Source organism: Varroa destructor, unplaced genomic scaffold, assembly GCF_002443255.2.
Source record: "Varroa destructor unplaced genomic scaffold, Vdes_3.0 BEIS01000001.1, whole genome shotgun sequence".
NCBI lineage: Eukaryota > Metazoa > Arthropoda > Arachnida > Mesostigmata > Varroidae > Varroa > Varroa destructor.
The window spans coordinates 48,366,437-48,382,390 of record NW_019211454.1 but is presented as its reverse complement, the minus strand read 5'-3'; the positions used below and the strand labels follow the sequence as shown (position 1 = coordinate 48,382,390).

The 15,954-nt window shown below is 44.7% G+C and overlaps 1 protein-coding gene across 5 annotated transcripts in view; it reads right to left on the bottom strand.

Annotated features, from left to right (window-relative positions):
* Positions 1–486: 486 nt before the first annotated feature.
* The window catches only part of LOC111255572 (E3 ubiquitin-protein ligase HECW2-like), a 41,260-nt gene continuing 25,792 nt past the window's right edge, over positions 487–15,954 (bottom strand). For all 5 annotated transcript variants that reach the window (XM_086978176.1, XM_086978175.1, XM_022817670.2 and 2 more), the window contains 9 exons: positions 9,722–10,746; positions 9,121–9,515; positions 7,620–7,928; positions 6,027–6,343; positions 4,324–5,749; positions 3,435–4,078; positions 2,469–3,291; positions 1,952–2,276; positions 487–1,798 (listed from right to left, as the gene is read on the bottom strand). In XM_086978176.1, coding sequence (XP_086834302.1) covers positions 1,687–1,798; positions 1,952–2,276; positions 2,469–3,291; positions 3,435–4,078; positions 4,324–5,749; positions 6,027–6,343; positions 7,620–7,928; positions 9,121–9,515; positions 9,722–10,746 — 5,376 coding nt within the window. In that variant the 3' untranslated portion in view covers positions 487–1,686. The remainder of the gene's footprint in view (positions 1,799–1,951; positions 2,277–2,468; positions 3,292–3,434; positions 4,079–4,323; positions 5,750–6,026; positions 6,344–7,619; positions 7,929–9,120; positions 9,516–9,721; positions 10,747–15,954) is intronic.

Here is a 15,954-nt window from a genome sequence, read left to right as displayed (position 1 = left end):
CACAATATATATTTGTTCTTCAGTGATATATATACAACGAAGTATATATATGATGAGCGTTTAGCAGATACTACGCTTTGTGACGAGGCCATACGCGGGTCAAAAGGAAGTCCGTTCGGATAGTAACTTACATTTACGTTTTTCTCACCAATGATGTATGCTTCGATTCTCCAAAGTTCGAAACTGTCCCACGCTCTTTGTTATTCGCTATTGTTTTAGGCAGGCCTGGTGCTTACGTATTACATTCGTCGTCATTTCGTATTATTCGCCAACCTTTCAATTGCTTCAACTATATACACGAAGTCTCTCTTGATTCCGTCAGGATGCGTACGTTTCATACTGTATCAACATTATGCTCAAGCAGATGGTTACGGAATTAAAGAAGGCATATATATATATATACCTATATACCTAATTTTAGCGCGCATACAGTGACAGAACTGTTAATGCCTCTCCCTTGGGCCCTCCAAGGCAGTGGCCAAAGCATCACTTACTTATCATTCGTTATTTATTTGCATGAAAGAAACAGCATTGAGGAAATGTCTACTGGTGTTTAGTATCTACATTTAGCTTGAACGCTGTGCTGCGTTATATACCTCATATGTTATGTCGTAATTTCCATCTTCATCGGTCATATGCGCCGACCCTTTTATTTTCATTCGAAAATATGCAGAAGTGTGCGTAAGCAAAAGCTACGACGCACACGGTGCAAAGCAAGTTGGCTAAGCCCAACAGGCACACTGAACAAATCGCCGTATTTCAGCCAGCCGGTCAGTAAGTAAGCAACCATATGATGTACTGTAACCTTGTATGTCCACACGAGATGTCAAAATAAGCTATCATGGAAAAAAAACTATGACAACTTCTCGTAGAAATGGGTGGAGGATCCCGTAGATGTGTCCATCTTTTCCAATTTCTGTTCTGTTTGTTTACGTTCAGTTTCTTCAGTCTTTTTATCTTTCTGTTCCCTTTACGATTTAATAACATTTGTGTCATTTTTCGGACATTTTTTAAATGCTATGAACACTCGTCTTCCGTTTAGTACACGTCATTTCATCATGAGTACTGCACCTACTTTCACCGTCACGTGTTTAATATTGATGTTTCTCATTCTAATTGGAATAATGTGCCGATTCGATCGATGCGTTGAATATCTATGTGACCAATGTCCATTTTCATTTTAGATCAGTGTTTTGTCGATTCAAAAGCTGTTTGTCTAGAAACAATATTGTAATAGAAAAATATGCTGGTACAGTTATATGGCTTGTCCAACCAAGAACAATCAAATTCGACCTTGTGCCATTGCTACCGATTTGGCCATATCTCTAACCTCTTAGCGAACCAGTAAATGGCCGAAATTGATGAAACGATAATGGTCGAGTTCAACGATAATTCACAGTGAAGCCAATCGAAAAAAATGATGTGTTTTACAAGCTGCACTCTGTACTTATCAGGTATAGGTTGGCCAGCAATCACGAGTCTGGACAGCGCAGTAGGATATGAGACCCCTTCGGTGCGACTATTACATATATATCGTATAATTAGTATTTACATAAAATCACAGAGCATTCGGCACGTCTTATGGTCCACCTCGCCTCAATATTGTTTCCCCTATATTTGCACCTCGTTTCAGATTTGTCGCCATACGCGATCAAAGTATCTAGTATTTTCTGAACATTTTTCGCTTCACTCGATTCCAAAGGTGCTTGATTCCTCAACGGCTAACAACAACTTTTCATAGAGCATTTCAAATGACGTATACGGGGGTAGGTCCAGCCGATTGAAACATGTGTGTGCCCTGAAACAGAAAGGACGAGATCAAGTAAACCACGAATCCAATATATATGAATGTTCGTTTATTACACTAGGAACTACTAGGATCAAAACTTGATGCTGCCTAAGTACTCACATACTGCAGAGTATTAACATTTTCCTATTACACAAAAGTTACCTTGGGAGACTGGTTGGCTTTCCCCACTTCTCGATACAGAACTTTCGGGGCCCGTTTGAACCGCGAAGTGCTGCAAATCCTTCGTACGGTATACTTGAGGTTCCTGTGACAAACTGCAGAAGTCGTAATCTGCGTTCGTTGTCAAATCTTTCAATAGCCATCCAGAACCACTGGATGACAGGATACGAGTCGTGGTACCCCGAGCGGTACTCTGTGTGCTTTCGCCAATCGTGGATGTCAATTTCCATTGTTCCAGCAATTACCAATTCCAACTCACGGGCGTCGAACACGCTCACTAAGCGTGAATCGATCACCTCGTAAAACCCTGAAAGGTAATGCAAGAAGGTTGGTTATGGCAATATTCGCAAGGCACAAGTACTCTTCGGTTGTCTTTACCGAAATTCACATATATATATATATATTACGCTGCACGAATGCAAGTACTTGTCGTCATTGAAATAAAACAAGTCTCAATTCCGTTGCATACTGATATCTGATGATAAAATTTAGTTCGAACCTTTGACAAGACTCTCGGTTTGTTCAGCGACACCGCGCTCTAGTCTCCATTTCACCATTTTATCAATGTATTCTTTCTTATTTCGCTCAGTCACTTGAAGGTTTCGGCCGCCCGGTTTAAGCTCTTTTTCTAGGGTCTTTCCGGCAACCTCTTCGGTGACCGAAAATGTCAGCTCAAGACCGAGATCGGAAATATCGTTGTCCCGTAACCACTGCAATGAACGGTGAAAGTCTTCATCGAGATATTCAAGGTCGCTGAGGGAGCAAGGCAGACGAAGCAGCGCCTTATAGAACGGTCGTGTGAAGAATGCATCCAGTAGGAATTGATGCACTAAAGCCAGACCGAGCACCCGGCCTGAAAAACGAAACCATTCGTGCTGGTTGTCAACAAAGGCAGACATCGGTGATACCTGAACAGTGTATGTGTCATTGGCCGAATACTCAAACAGGCCGTAATATGGGTTGAAAAGCTCGCGGCTAAGCAGGAAGAAAAACTCCCGCGACGGTCCACCGTAGTCAAGGCCTTCTTCACCTGCAAAGCCAATGTACAATCGGCTCTTCTGCAGGTCCTTTTTACTTGCAGCCATTATCTTATTAAAAGCGTCTTCTAATACGTGGTCCCGGCGGATGTTCAACTTCAGTTTTGAAGGTCCCTGGCCGTAGCTTTTTGACTCAAGCTTCCTATAGAAGCTACGCAATTTAGCCTCGAAGTCGCGTTTGTATGGCGCAGGAGCTCGAACGTTTGACCTTTGCATAGCGGGTGACGAGTGTGGGGAATTCTGCGCGGCCTGTGATAAAGCAGCTGGCACATAGGACATGATTTCCTAATGGACGGAAGCGGATAAAAATATATAATGGAGAGTTTTAATAGGACCCTTAAAGTAATAAGTAAGCCGTGATATAAATACATACGTAATATAAATGCGTAATCAAGAACAAAACGAAATTAACAATAAGTACTACTAACCTGTTCAAAGAGGCTAAGCAGAATTGTGAGATCGACGTCGTGACTGAGGCGGGTAAGAGCTGTAACACCTTCCTGCCGAATCTGATTGACCATGTCGCGCAGCTGACTATTGTCGCGGATCGATGGCTGGCGCTCGCGTAATATATCCATAATGTTTGCCTGTCGTAGGAAGGCGACGACTTTGTCATTGTACGCCGTTGGAGCCAATGGTACCGGGGGAACTGCAGCGCCTGCAGACGGTGGAGCTGTTTGTGGGGGCCGAGGCGGAGGAACCGGTTGCGGTTGTGGAGAGGACGACGGCCTTGGACGTGAACACGCCGCACCATCACCTTCATCTGCCGGCGTTGCTCCTGATCTGCTTGCAGGTCCAAGAGGGGCTTGCATGCCTGACCCAGCGGGGCTGATGGTGCCAGTTTGGGCCGACGCCACGGTAGCTGTTCCATTTCCCGCGGTTGCCGCTGCTGCTGCTGCCGCTGCCGCCGCAGCAGCCGCGTTTAGCGACTGAGAGAGCTGAGAGCTCGCTTGTGCATCCCCTCGGGTAGCTCTTCGAGCAGCTAGGGGTACGACAGGCTTATTTGGATAGAGGTAGGGCACGTCCAATGGAAGACGTGGATCAATAAATGTCGTTGTTCGTGTTCCGTGATCTACGAAGTCGATGTTGATATTATCGAAATAACACAATCGCAATGTAATATGAATACGGTATCGATGTAATACACGCAGCCACTAAAGAAGGGCTTAATATGCTACCAGTTCAGCTAATATTCCTTAATTATGTGCGTAGCTTAAATGCGAGTTTGTCTCGATCCAGTTTATGCATAATTTATACTATTTTAAATGCTCATTAGATATGTGAATATAGCAGTCGCTCGATTGAGGTAGTACTTACCGATGAAGAACTGTTTCGAGCTTCGGTCGAGTTTGGTTTCCCAACCCCTAGGTAAATCCTTGTTTCTATCGGCGAAGCGATTTAGCAGTGCTACGAGGTCCCTGTTGTGCTGATATCGGTCGAAGCTGGAGACATCCCTTCGGATTTTACTGATCATATGCTTCAGACTCGATGAGCGATTATATTGCGCTAACGCTTCATCGTTCATATGTAGGACATTAAAGAAGTCTGAGCGGGACAGGAATCGAACCGCGGGGAGCTTCAGGTACTTCGAGGCCCCGGATGGCTTATGACTACCGATTATGGCAGAAGCCTGTGCCGAGGCAGCAGCAGCAGCAGAAGCAGGTGCAGTAACGGTAGCCTGTGCAGGCTGTGCGGCTGGCAGTTCCCCTAAGGGGCTACCAACGAATCCGCTGTCTAACAGGCAACTATCAGGGGAAGAACTGCTCGCTGTCGTCACCGATGCCATGGGCGTAACAGGAGGTGCAGGTGGTGGTGGCGAACTGCGCCCAGGCGAAAGCATGACCCCACTAGGCGGGGATGGCTGCGGATTTGTCTGCAAATTGATGATGCCGTTCTGGATCGTCAGATTTGGCTGAGGAAGGATAGAAGCGAGTCGCGGATTGTGTGTATGACTGTGATGATTATGATGATGGTGCGATGAAGGATGATGAGAATCGCCGCCAGCCTGTTGTTGATGGCCCGCAGCCGATCCCTGCTGATCTCGTTGTGATTGGTGTTGTTCCCGAAGTAAACTGCCGTACTGTCGACTCATACTCATTGTACGCCGAATACTCTGGTACCGCCGATCAAGCTGTTGCCGTTGTAGCTGCTCGGTAGACAGAGATGAGGCGGAGGCGGGCGTCGCCAGGCCGACCTGGCCAGTTGTGGTAGTTGTCCCACTGGGGGCGACCGTGGGCCGGGTCCACGTTGTCGTTCGATTAACGTGATCGATGTAGAAAATGCGGCCATGAGAATCGATTCGCGCCTCCCAGTCCATTGGTAACGGATCGTCGACGTCTACCCGCTGATAGCGAATTGTTCGTTCAGGAATGGAAGGTAACCGCGTGATTGTGTTTCGCCCACCTGCCGTCGTGTCCCTGCTGCTGCCGCCGTCAATTCTGTCTTCTTCCCTTTGCTCGTCACTATTTTGCTGGCTACCGCCATGGGAATGAATGAGAGACGGCGGTCGATCGCTAGTTAGACTCGCGCCGGATAGGACCGCCTGTGGATCGCGATCCTCAGCACTAAGTGGAACCTGACGCCTCGTCATTGATAAGTTGTTGCTACTAGCGTTGTTATTGTCTGTGGGGGGCATATCGCTCCTTCGCAGGCTCTCCGTTCTTAGCGGACAGCTGGGAGCGGCCTCGCCAGCACCGTCAGCCGATGCGGAGGCTGCCGCGCAATTGCTATGCGGGACCGACTCCTGTAAGTTACAGCAGGGTTCGTTTGGATGGGTACAGGAACATTTTAGATTGCGTTTTATTTAAACGTAAACAATATATCAGTTGAATTATTGCTAACGGACCTCACGTCAATGTTACCGTATACGCCTCTCTGATGCTGCTTCAGATGTGAATATGGAGCACGCAAGTGTTGACAAAGGGAGATTATCTTTTCAATTTTAAACCGGGCTGAATGGGGCTTGTCGTACCAGGAACATCGTATACGGAGGCCGAAAACTTCCACGCGCTGATACCAACCTGTGTAAGCGCCTGTAAACTTGACGGGCTATGTCCTGTAACTTCAGCGTCTTGCCCTCCCGAAACTACCTGGCATGGTGAGTTTCTGGGGGCAGCACAGGTACGTCGATTGGCTTTATTGTTATCGTGGCTCTGCTCTTCCGAGTCATCATCAGATGAATCGGAGTCGCCGTCCTCTGAAAGACTGGGCTCATCCGTCATCGTTATCTGCGAGCATCCGCTGGACGACGAAGACGAGTCCAAACTTCTCTCCTCATGACTGCCCACATCCATTCCTACTGATACTGCCGTGGACGATACTATCACAGCACCGCCATCTAAAAACGTGCACAAAATACATTAAATGCACGAACGATTTTCACGTGTACATATTAACTATTGGAATTTTACCTCAATGAAGTTTTCATTCAGTAGAAATATGAAGTATTTCCTTAGCGATTTAAACGGAAGACCTGCTTCTAAGTTAAAAGTTGCGGGTAACACATTTGTTTCTTATGCAGGTGTTTGCCAACCAAATGAAGAGAGAGAAACAGGAAACCATGGAACTAATTTGAAAATCGTAAGGTCCAGCAATAGTCGCTATTGTAATAGAGCATCGATGTATGGATCATATATAGATGACATTTTCGAGAAATCCCGGAACAACAATTTACAACCAGTGCAACTCTATTAACGGAAGACCATTCATGAATAAAGCTTCATCTACCGTAAACTATGGCATTTTAATTATTAAAATCTTCTATTTACAAGCTCGATAATATTTTGAGTAAGATGAGCTGAGATATTCAGTACCAAATATTTAGTCTCGTATGTACGTGGTAAGCGTATTATTTACATATTGATTAAACGTTCTCAAATGTCCAACATTTCTAATCAAACCAATGAAAGGTCTATAATGTGATACTTGAAAGATAATATCAGATTCAAGCCTTTTGCTTAAAAAGTACCAAGCGATAAGTAAGAATTTCCACCTATTGGCGGAAAACAGCTTGTTAACTCCTCTTAAGCTCAGAGTAAGTCAGCTGTCTAACTGCAGCGTAGTCCGTGGACACAACTGCAGGCTCAGTTTTCGTCAAACATTCCATACTGTGCCCTATGAAGACCCCTGATGAAATCGGGCTGAGAGTTAGCCTTCCGGAAAAAGCGGGGTGACCGCCTCCAATCTTGTTTGTCATTTCTATAAGCCCGTTGATGGATCGTGCTATGTTTTCTATAGAACAACTTCGACTGCCAAATTTTGCAACGGAAATACAATCTGACAAATTACATTGAATGCACAATGAAAACGTGGCCTATAGCGGACTACATTGTGTTACCGAGCGGTAGCGGGGGTAGCTGTAACGCTTTCTGTAGCGCTAAGCGTCATCGTTTCGAGCGACAGATATTCAGGATAGAAAACAAGCGAATCGTTGTCGCGTTGGGTACTCTCCGTACTTTGCGGGGACTGTTTGTTCTTAATGCCAGTGCACTTTTCAGGAAAAAAAATATATAAATACACCATCGTCTCATATGAGGTGACCACCAGGCTACCCGAAATACACGGTCTTCATCCACATGACCCCTTACGCTGCATGTTGGTCAGCATTGACTTACCATTGTTTTGATGCGCAGCGTGGTGTTGCTGTTGCTGAGTCTGGTGAACAGAGGTCCCAAGCGTTACGTTACTGACAGATGCGCCCATTGTCGCAGAATCGAACCCATGGAAATTAGTGCCGCCCTGCGGCACTCCCCCGGAGTCAATCAGTTGCGTACAACTTACCGAGGGAGAACAGCCCAGTTCACAACTTTCTACGGACTCGCCCCTGATCACACAACTGAAGACAGACATGTCAGGTGGCGCGTCTAAACAACTGCTACTGCACATCGACTCTTCTATATTTGAACACCCCACACGATTAGAACCTGAAATAAAGAAGACAGCTCTTGTAACACGCATGCAGCTAATTTCCTCGAATCGAACAGCGATCATGACAAAATTCTTCTCTATCCTCTTTATCTAAAATAACTTCCTTTAATAGTTTACTTCTGTATTAGGTGACAGCCAATCCATAGCCGGCAGCACAATTTGACCATCGGAAAATATCATAACCACAAATATTTTTCCAGGTCTTCGGTTCTCGTTGGTACGCTATTCGTTCATTTTTTTTTTGCATTCTTACAGGAACCATGCACCCACAACTGACTACGCGAAATTTTACAACGCTGTATATTTATTCCGTGATCCGGTTCGGTCACTATAGATAGACAACTTGCAAGACAACGTTGCGTGGCGAGCACGGCAGCAGCGGTAAACACATTTGCAGAACCGCTTAATTGATCAGAGAATAGATTGAATCGAGTGTTGGTCATTTAACAAAGGCCGGCCGTGATCGGATACCACCGTCGTATTTATACCTTGACACAATCGTTTCTCTCCAGTCTGCTACGATCCTTAGTGGAACTACGACGGCGCGATCAGTTGCGTCTACCAAATAATAACCGAGTAAATGGCCACAAGGCTACATGACATATCTCCGACATATCGCTGTCGCATTGTATATAGCCATGCATTTATATACACAAAAAGTGATGATTATGATGCAATATTGAAATAGCAGTAAATTGCACCTACAGTATTATAACGGATGGCAAGTATACTTGCGTAAACCACGAGAATACCCAGTCCTCACCACGTTTTACCGTTCGTGATTCACTACAGAAACTCAAGCGCCACCAGGCTTGTTGTCGCGAATAAACATCGTTGGCCCCAAGTAATGGCTGTCACCTCTGAATTTCCGTTCACATGGAGGCTAGTTACGATGCTTCTGTACGATTCTAACAAAAGACCATTACGTCACAAAAGCACGTTGATGGCAAAACGAATAACGGTATCGATCGTCAGGCAAGCATTTGTGTTCGAACCCATTCGCGCGTCGCCATGCCGGTAAAATCTGACTTTGCAGTGCCTATTTGTTATCCTCCTCTTGAACATAGGCTCTATCATCGCGTGTATAGCACTTGGATTGTGTTAAATCTCTCCTGAATAAAAAAAAAACACTGTTCAATGAACACTGTTTCTGTCAGTGAGGAGAAAATCACGAGAATGAACACTTACCAATGCTACTGGAGCTAGGCCTTCTCGTCTGTTGAGGTGCTGTCGGTAGGGGCGGAAGGGAACAGTGTTCAAGTGATAGATGTGAGATATTTCCTATCAGTCCTGTTACGCCTGCTCGGTTGTCTGTTTCAAGAACCGCCTCTTTTTCAGCTCCGTCATCGTCGGGTCCTGTCTGGTTGTCCAGGACTCCTTCATCTTCACTGCTGGTCGAGGAACTATCACAGCTTGTTGCAAATGGAGCAGCGCCCGCACTCCCCACTATAATTCCGTTTGTCATGCCTCCAAAAGAATAGCTGGCTGCAGATGCACCTGTGTTGCCAGATCCGCCTGCGGCTGTGGTTGCTGTCGGCGACGTAACGGAATACTCGTCTCCGCCAGGATTTGACGCGTTTGACCTGCGAAAATACCAGTCGCAGCCGCATGACCATTGGCGATGGTACATGAAAATTTTATAGCTGTGATTGCAAAACGCTAATCATAAACATGCATTCGACTAGATAAACAACAAACTATAAATATACACTGTAGTGTACTTTCAAAAGACAAAGACAAGCAAGATCAATGTAAAGATATATATGAAATATTTTTACGGTTGGCTTACCTTTCCAACGGCTTGTGAACGTTTTTTTGCTTGGGTGGAAGTGGTGGTGGGTGTGGGTCATCTTCGGCAGGTCTAGCACACGTTCCAGTTGCTTCGTCGGTTCCTATCCTGTCAGTTACCTCACTGCTGCCTTCTTCTGACGCACCACTTCCTTCAATGCTGTTGCTGCTAGTCTCATCATCTTCAGCCTCTTCGGAAAGTCCGCACGGACTAGAAGTGGCCGCTTTCGTCGCCGTTGCTGTGACCACTGCCAAATCAGCCGCTGTCGATGCCGTCGTCATTGTCGAAACAGCATCTCCGCCAATTCTATTCTCGGAACTTTGCGTTTGACTAATCCCCCGCCTAAGCGGCTGTTGTTGCTGGCGATGTGCTAGCGATGTACTTCTCTTTGGCGGGGATTCTGGTGCTGGTGGGGGCGGTGGATTGTTGTGTCCGCTCAGTGACGTACTCGAACTCGTCGTTGAAAGAGATCCCCCTGTACTGCAACTCTGACTGGCTTCGGCCAATACAGGATTATGTACCTGTCGGATGTGTAACCACGGGTCGACGGCACCCACTGTTTCAAGGAAGAAGCTGAATAGAAGGTTACCACTAATCGGCTGGTCGCTAGGGTTACGACTTAGCAACGGGTAGCTGAGCTCGGCGACGTGATTTGCGCCACACTGCGCAACCAACTCCTGTATGGAAACACGCAACTTTCCGAGGAAACGGCTCATAAGCGGCCGGGGCCGCGAAAATTTGTCCTTGATCTCGAATTCGAGCACGTCGGACGGATAGGCGATAAACTCGAATTGGAGTCGCGTCCAACGAGGATTCACTGTGCTTTCGGCAGCGGCGGTGCGTAATACTTGCCCATGATGTGGTAAGAGTAGAACGCCCTCTCCAGGGCCCGGCTGTACGCTCATCTTGACGTACGGATCGGGACTGAAGAACAGACTCCGTTTGAGGTTTTGCGCGTGCAGGTTTGTTACAGTGAAGCGTAGCATCTCCTGCGGGAATTGCTGACTTGAGTAACCCATCAGCATCTAAAAATAACAAAAGAATAAAGGGGCGAGGACAACAAAGGCGTTTGCGGATTTGTCAGATTAACTCACAGTGGGGAACACTACAAATGAAAGAACTAAAACTATAACTAACGTCTGAGTAACTACAAATGATGGAATTAAACTCAAGAAAAATAAACACGTCTGTGTCACGTATGTATTTGTGTTATTTGGGAACTTTTTACCCTTTGTGTTTTTTGGGAACTTTAGCTGTACGATTCCATTACGCAACAGACTTCGACAATTGACCTAGCATACGTACTGTAAATACATGGAGACTTTTAAAAAGAGAAATTGATTCCGTTAAGTGCTTGTTTTTTTCTTAGAGGAATTCTTTGGCTAGATTGCAGAATCGCTAATTCAGTTATGTAAGTGAAGCCCAGTGCCAAATGCCACGAAAACCGGTGTAAAAGCTAAATATGTAAAACCTGAGTGGTATAAAATCTACTTCTATATTCATATTATTGATATATGAAATTTGAGCAATCACAAATGCATGGCGGTCTTTACTTTCAAACAGTTTTCTTTATATTTACCGGCAAGTGCATACTGGATTTCCTCGTTACCTATCACTGCCATCACTCTTACCATCAATAGTCTTATTATCATTTGCAACTCATCATATGGCAAAGTGGTTCTAGAAAAGCAAGTGTTTTTTTTTACCATTAAGTGGCCTCGTTTTAGTAGCCTGCACACTGACTACTCAGCTGTCGGCTGTCATACTATCCAACCCCGCTTTTATTTCACTCACTATTGGACCTTTTTATACGATGGTGCGGAAACGATAAGGCCAAATGTCAGGCCAATACGGGTCACGTTAAGCAAAAATAACAAAAGAGAACAACAACGAAAAAACGTTTGATATCATCAAAAACAGAATATATATATGACGACATACCTAGCCATAAAATGTGTCTGCGCGCCGTGTGATATCAGTTCACGCGTGATGCGTGTCAGGTGGTCGTGAGAGTCAGTTGCATCGATTAAAATAAAGCCAGCCAGAGAGATATAAACATAAGCAAAAACGGCAACAACCCTCGTAATGTAGTCATTGCCGATGGTAGTAACCCCGATGATACCAAACCATTCTCACGGCTCAGCTGTTTACGACCATATTCTGTAGAGTTTCTATTCTTCTTTTTCTGCTCTTCCTAATATTTTGCACTACGCTATGCAACTGACTATGCCTGTTTGTTGCCGCCGGTGTAATGAACCGCCTTAACCGCCTCGAAAAGCTAAATTTACAATTTTGCCCATTGATACGACCGGCATCGTGGAGGACCAACATTGATATTGTTAGTATTCGTCAACAGCTGTGTACTGCCATCAATGAACGGGGAACAAGATACGTGTGCTACTTAAATCCATCGATTTGAATAAGTTAATCTTAGAGGATTATATAGAAGCGAAGAAATCAGATCTTACAGAACGTGTTTTCCCAAAGCGTCATTTTACAAACACCTCTAAAAGACAACACAGTGCCCTTGTCGAGTCAAAAAGTCTTGTACAATACGTAGCCGTACGTCTATACTTACAACCACACTACTTTGTAAAGGAGCCGTTTTATCTATACGTTTAATTTTACGCGTATTCATGGTATACACTCGCGTAGTAATTTACGCATTAGATGAAGCTAGTGAAATGTAACAAAACAACTGATGGCAGATACCGACCGCACAAGGCATTGTCCCCAATTTAGATTGTTTCATTTAGTGATACTTTCGGCCCCTTTTATTTCTATAATTCCATGATTCTGCGGAAATTTGTTTTGACCACAATATGGTCGGTCCCGTCTGCTTGACCAGCGAATCCTCATTTTCCTCTCTTCCGCTCTGTTTTAAAACCAACTGTTACACAATCAGCTTATACTAATTTATGGCTGTAAGCTAAGAGTGTGATAATGTAACACAAGAAGCTCTCTGGTCGACCCGTTCACGTTTCCAGGATCCCCACTTCCGTCAGCTCCGGCATAACCGATATCAATGGCCAGACCTGTACATTGTAATTGACTTTCATAGTAGGGAACAATATAACCTGGCGGTATAGGCGTAGCAAGAACTAATAAAAAAAAAAAAGACTAATACGAACTGCATCAGCTTTGCCTTTAATTTTTAAGCAAGTTTTAAGAACGCTAAGTTATGTGCTTTAAAGTAGAGCTGTGCTTGAGGTGATCAGTTGAACACATACATCAACCACACCAGATAGACATACAGACTTTTCCATACATAGACGTTGCTCCAGGAACAAAGTTTTACACTTGCCAAGCAACGTCGAATTTGGTCTGAACTGAGCGGACCGGCATCGCTGCATTGTTACATACTGCCTGCTAAAAATGATCCACATTAAAATGGCTCTGACGTCTTCCACTGAAAGTAAGACACTTAGTTTTTTGTGTATCGAGAAAGACCGTTATGCGGCAGATTACGACAAAAGAAAAATCAAAGAACATGTACGGCAGCAGCACGGTTTCTTTACCAATGGGCGAGTCTTTTTCATATCGAACCGAGGTGACGCACACCGACAGCCATCTGCTTGTTCTGTTTTGGTAACAAGGAAGAAAAGAGAAACGTTGTATTGTAATGGCCCCAGGGCTAGGCGTGCTTGTGGCTTTTGTTGGATCGCTGCCAGTAATTCGGGGCTGGCGGGATCACTTTAAAAGCAAAACCCAGGCCTTGGTCAGAAACTAGACCGAGCAAAGTATAATTTTTTAGTGGCCCAGTTTTTTCTGCTACATCTTACCTAGTCCCATACAGTTTAGATTTTTCGAAATAATCAAAAGTGCTGCCGCTCTGTCTGTCTGCATTTACAAATATAGATCACTATTGAGTTTAATACAGAAACAAGTTGAAAAGCAATAAAAACACCGCTCGAATAATATGTGTTTTAGCGATATTACCTTACAGTCGAATTTATTTTTGCAAAGTAAAACCTGTAACAATGCGCTGACGACTAGTCGTCTCCTAACTTGAATATTATCATAAAGTGTGTTAACAATCAGTTGCAAGTATATTTCTGCTTTCTATATGACCTCTTACTACTAGAAACCAACACTACTGAACGAGACAGTTGTCCTGTAAATTCGTGAATTATTGATGTAGCTTCTCGGCTTGCTGACTGTTACCATTTTTTTCACACATTCTGGCTCCAATAACACTCCGAAACGCTATTGAGAATCTAGTGTGCCATGCGGCAGCTTTTGTTGATCGTATTACAATGCTAGTTAACGCTAACCCTGACCCCCCCCCCCAATTAAGTTCCAATAATCAGCCACCCTGACCAACACGAACCGAACAACTGTTGTAGTCGTCATCAAGATTTTGCGCCACTTTTTACAATTAGCTTATCAGTATGTCAAGGCCGTGGGCCGAGGCTCAAGCCAGCGTACGAAAATGGAATCTTCTTGATAATGGGTCTATTTAACCGCTTCGGAAAACGTCAAGCGGAACACATTTGCGTGCTATCCAGTTGCAGACTCGCGGTTCATGTACTTGTCCGTTCAGATGGGCAGGTGGTTGGCTACTGAGCAGCTGCAGCAATCGCTGCAGCTGCTAGGGACGATAAGGAAACGTCTTTGTCACGTCTGTTGTCATGTGGGAGCGCGTTCACATAGACGCCGCCGTATTATACGTCTGTCTATCCAGCGACGCCGGCCACAGCAGTCACTGTCTCTTGACACCCGTACACTACGGGCTGCACTGCCCCGGGCGGGAAAATGGCGACTGCCAAGCAGTCGCGATACGACGTTCATGTCAATGGGTACGCCCAGTGTTTGGCCGTCCGACCGCGCAAATGACGTCTGCAGCCACTACTAAATTGTGCAATGGCTATATTTACAACATATATAAATCGCCGCTACAGGAACAAATGTTCGCCATAAAGTCGCTAGAAAGATAATGAAAAATAAATATAAATTTCATAATAGTTATTACGCGATAAATTATAACACATAATAACCTACCTTGAATATCTACCATGCCACATCTGTCTCTGTATCATATACGTACTATATACTGCCAAATAACAAGAAACAATACTGCATGCGAAATACTGGCGTCCAAACTCAGGTGTACATATGATCGCCCGTTAGCGCCATCAGCACGAAGCAAATCACACTGCACCGTAACGATCCGGTAGAGGTCGCTGTGCGCCTACAATATTTGCGAGCTTAGCCTTCAAAGCTATGAAAACGTGAGGGATGAGCGTGGACGGTGCCAATGGAACAGTAAAATAGTTTTTATGACTCATCAACGAGTCGCAGGCAATTGTGAGCGAAGAAAAAGAAAAACTAAGTCGTTGCTGACGGTGCAGAGCGGCTGACTGGTTGAAATAGGGCTGTCCACCAGTAGCAGGAAGCTGCCAACGAAGACGGAGTCTAGGCCAAATCCATTAAGACAAATAATCATCAACTGGGGAAAAAGTCCCTTCATTTTTTCCGTTGTTGAGAGGTCGACCGCCAGTGCTTATTCTCAGTCACGACTAACTAATCTAAGTCAGACTAATGTAAATAACGTATAGATACTATATCGAGAAGAAACTTTTCTGAAGCGCGGTTATGAATCGATAACTATTGTGAGTACTCCGCCTCGTGCATACACAGAGGTATCGTTCGAGTAGTGGTCATATTGTTTAGCTTTATCTACACACATATTCCGCAGTATAGATATATCGATGTTAATTAAATTCTAAGATCAGTCAAAATATCAGCCGTACGACTGATCGATTCCTCACACTCGTGCAGTCGAATTAAGTCGACTTGAGTCAATATTTGACGACGAACGGCACGCGCTCTGGTGCGCTTTTCATGATCAAAATATTTACTCAGGGAACTTTCACAGTTTTATTCAGACATAACTAATAGTGCCGTATGAGAACAGCTAGAAGCGCTGCCGTCCCCAGATGATACACGTACCACACAGGCGTCATAAAATTCTATTTTATCTTTTCGCAGGTCTGGCAACAAGACAAAGTGAAGTTGAACTGAATTGTGAGTCCTTGAGCCCGCCATGACCTTAAGTTCTATTCAGGTCATAAGTGGAGATACGGCAACGATGTTTAGCAAATGTTACTGAGTACAAAACCCTTATCAATTTAAATGAGCTTTTGTACCATCCGTGCCAGGTATTACCGGTGCTCCACAACAGTTCAACTGCAGTTTGATACAGAAAGCGATAATTTCGATATATATATATA